General features: G+C 40.3%; 1 protein-coding gene across 1 annotated transcript in view; it reads left to right on the top strand.

Annotated features, from left to right (window-relative positions):
* Copb1 (coatomer protein complex subunit beta 1) overlaps positions 1-3,306 on the top strand; it is a 36,785-nt gene that overhangs the window by 8,803 nt on the left and 24,676 nt on the right. Inside the window, exon 5 of the mRNA XM_021165931.2 lies at positions 1,560-1,674. Coding sequence (XP_021021590.1) covers positions 1,560-1,674 — 115 coding nt within the window. The remainder of the gene's footprint in view (positions 1-1,559; positions 1,675-3,306) is intronic.

The raw sequence follows: 3,306 nt of genomic DNA, 5'->3' as shown, positions 1-3,306 counted from the left end.
ATAGCCCTGGCTGTCCTGGAACTCACTTTGTAGACCAGGCTGGCCTCGAACTCAGAAATCCGCCTGCCTCTGCCTCCCGAGTGCTGGGATTAAAGGCGTACGCCACCACGCCCAGCTTTAACTGATTCTTAACAACAGTTGATAATTTGCTTGGGCCAGTGGTTCTAGGGAAACCTAAGTCAGGAGGATGATGGGTTTGAGGCCAGTCTGAGCAACTTAATGAGTGTTGGGGATGTGGCTCAGTGGGTATTAGTTTAGCAGGAACAAGGCTTTGGGAATCATTAGAGTAAAGTAATAAAGCTGAAGATGTTGAAATTTAAAACAATTGTGAAGTTCAGAGGAGGCTAGATTACTAAATTGCTAAATCATGACTGTCAGTCCATTTAGAAGTAGATTATGAGGCAGTGGTAGATAGAGCTCAGTAGCAGAGACCTTGCCTAGAATGTGTGAGCATGGTCTCAGGTTGGAGTCCTAGCACTGCCACTTTAACTAGGATATATATTATTTTGTGTCTGTGTGTGCATGTACATGTTTATATGAGTGTGTGTGTGTGTGTGTGTTTGTGTGCTCAGGCCAGAGACATTAGATACTGTTCCTCAGGCACCATCAACCTTTAACTTTGACATGAGGACTCTCATTGTTGAGGAACTCACCAAGTATTCAGGCTGGCTGACCAGAGAGCCCCAGGTATCTTGTCTTCACCTTCTCAGCACTGGGATTACACTAGGCTGGCATCGAACGCACAGAGATCCACATGCCTCTGCCTCCCAAGTAATAGAATTAAAGGCATGTACCATGGTACCCAGCTTCGCTTTTTTTATTATTATTAAGATTTATTTATTTATCTTATATATGAGTGCTCTGTCTTCATGAATACCAGGAAAGGGGACAGATTCCATTACAGATGGTTGTGAGCTGCTATGTAGTTACTGGGAATTGCACTCAGGACCTCTGAAAGAGCATCCAGTGCTCTTAACTGCTGAGCCATCTCTTTGTCCCTTCCACTCCCCTTTTATAACCTAAGTTCTAGAACTTAGGTCTGCGAGTACTTTACCAGCTTTTATTTATATATATGTATATATATGTGCATATATGTGTGTGTATATATATCTTCAGCCCCTGAAATATTTTTATAAGCATCTTTGTTCTTTAATATGTTACTTGGCTGAAACACAGTTTTATTTATTTTAATGTTATGCTATATGTTGACAGAAGTAATATTTTGTTGATAATGTATTGAATTCTTGAATGTTACCATAGGCACTATATAGTTTTAAAAATAATGTTGTTAGTAAATATGCTGCACAGATAATGAAAACAGACTGTTCCCTCAATACTTCTTAAGAAAGGTTGTAATATTGTAAAACTGACACTATGTTAACTTAATAGATGAAGTTTTAACCTATAATTTCTTCTCCTGCTTCTAATTGATATACAATTAATAAAACGAAAGTATTGCATTCTAGAGTTTAAGTTTTAATGTTGGTAATGTCTGTAAAGTAACTGAAATAGGAAAGTGAGCATTTATTTAATATGAATGTTACCTATTTTGTTTAAAGAAATTTTGAACATCTTATACCTGATGCTCCTGAACTGATACATGATTTTCTGGTCAATGAGAAGGATGCAAGCTGCAAAAGAAATGCATTTATGATGCTAATTCATGCAGATCAGGTAAAGCACCTAAAAATACTTCCTTAATATAGTTAAACAAAAATGAAAACTAAGTCCTCGGCATGTTTTCTTTATTGTTTATTTTGTTTTGGTTTTTTGTTTTGTTTTATTTTGGGACAGGATCTCACTATGTAGCTCTGGCTGTCCTAGAACTCACTATGTAGATCAGGCTGGCATTGAGCTCACAGAAATCTATTTACCTCCACTTCCCACGTGCCAGGGTAAAAGGTGTGTGCCATTAAGCCTCACTTCAGCAGATAGCATGTTTTTAATTAGTAGGTTGATTTGGAGAACCTATGGTTTGAGGTCTATAGAGTAATGTCTAGTTAGCCAGGGCTACACAGAGAAACCCTGTCTTGAAAAAAAAAGTATTGATGTCTTTATGGAAGAGATATTAAGGTCATAGTTCTTTGTGTACATTGCCTGATCATGAGAAGGCCTGGGAGATTTTTCTTTTAGATTTCAGTAATAGAAACATAGCTATACTCTTTATTCATTTTGGAGTTTTGAGAAAGAATCTCCCCTTATAGCTCTGCTGGCTTAAAACTTGCTATGTAGATCAGGTGATCCTTGTGCCCAGCTTCTCTGGTGCTGGGGTGACAGGCATATGCCATCATACCTGATTAGAAATAACATGCTTCAATAGCTGCTTTATTTCAATTACATGAATATTCTGAATCATTTAGGACTTAGGACTTTTTCCCTTGGCTAACCAGTTTAAAAATACTCTGATCACACATACATGCCCAATTCTAGGAAATGTTCTGATTTTCTGACATATATTTGTTTAGCTTCTTTCTTAATTTCTTTCACTTTTTGTTTGTTTGTTTTAATATTTATTTATTATTATGTGTAAGTACACTGTAGCTGTCTTCAGATGACAGCAGGTCCAGTTATCCGAGGGTCTCCAGGGGACCTTCTCCTAAGAACCAGATGGGGGCGAGGGAGAGACGAGAACCAAGTGCAATGAACACACACACCAAAACAGTCTGATTAGCATCAAGGTGTCACTGTATTCAGCAAGGCTCAAGGCTTAAATGCACAAGCAAAAGGGGAAGTACTTCTCAGCAGGAGGAATGGGGCAGCGGCAATTTTTCTTTTGGAGGCTGCACAGGGAAGCAGGAACTTGGTGGTATCAGGGTACATCTTGTGGTCAGGACATCCGGGGCTGACTTAGGGCTGGAACAATCTGTGGTTGTTCTCGGAGTGGTGCATCGGTGGCCTGCTTTTGGCCCCCTTTTCTTCTGGGGGGTTGGGGGAGAGGCCCAATTCAGAGATCAGGACAGTTGTGTTGTCTTAATAGCTCCAAACATTCAGACACACCAGAAGAGGGTGTCAGATCCCATTACGGATAGTCATGAGCCCATGTGGTTGCTGGGAATTGAACTCAGAACCTCTGAAGAACAGTCGGTGCTCTTAACTGCTGAGCCATCTCTCCAGCCCCATTTCTTTCACTTTTTTTTTTCCCCTCAGTTAATTCTTTTTTGCCTCAGTTTCTTCATTAGTTTTATATCTGGGGAAAAGTGTGTATGTGTGGCCGGGCGTGGTGGCGCACGCCTTTAATCCCAGCACTTGGGAGGCAGAGGCAGGCGGATTTCTGAGTTCGAGGCCACCCTGGTCTACAAAGTGAGT

Source organism: Mus caroli, chromosome 7, assembly GCF_900094665.2.
Source record: "Mus caroli chromosome 7, CAROLI_EIJ_v1.1, whole genome shotgun sequence".
Taxonomy (NCBI): Eukaryota; Metazoa; Chordata; class Mammalia; order Rodentia; family Muridae; genus Mus; species Mus caroli.
The sequence above is the reverse complement of the archived record's forward strand: the minus strand, read 5'-3'. Positions and strand labels throughout refer to the sequence as shown.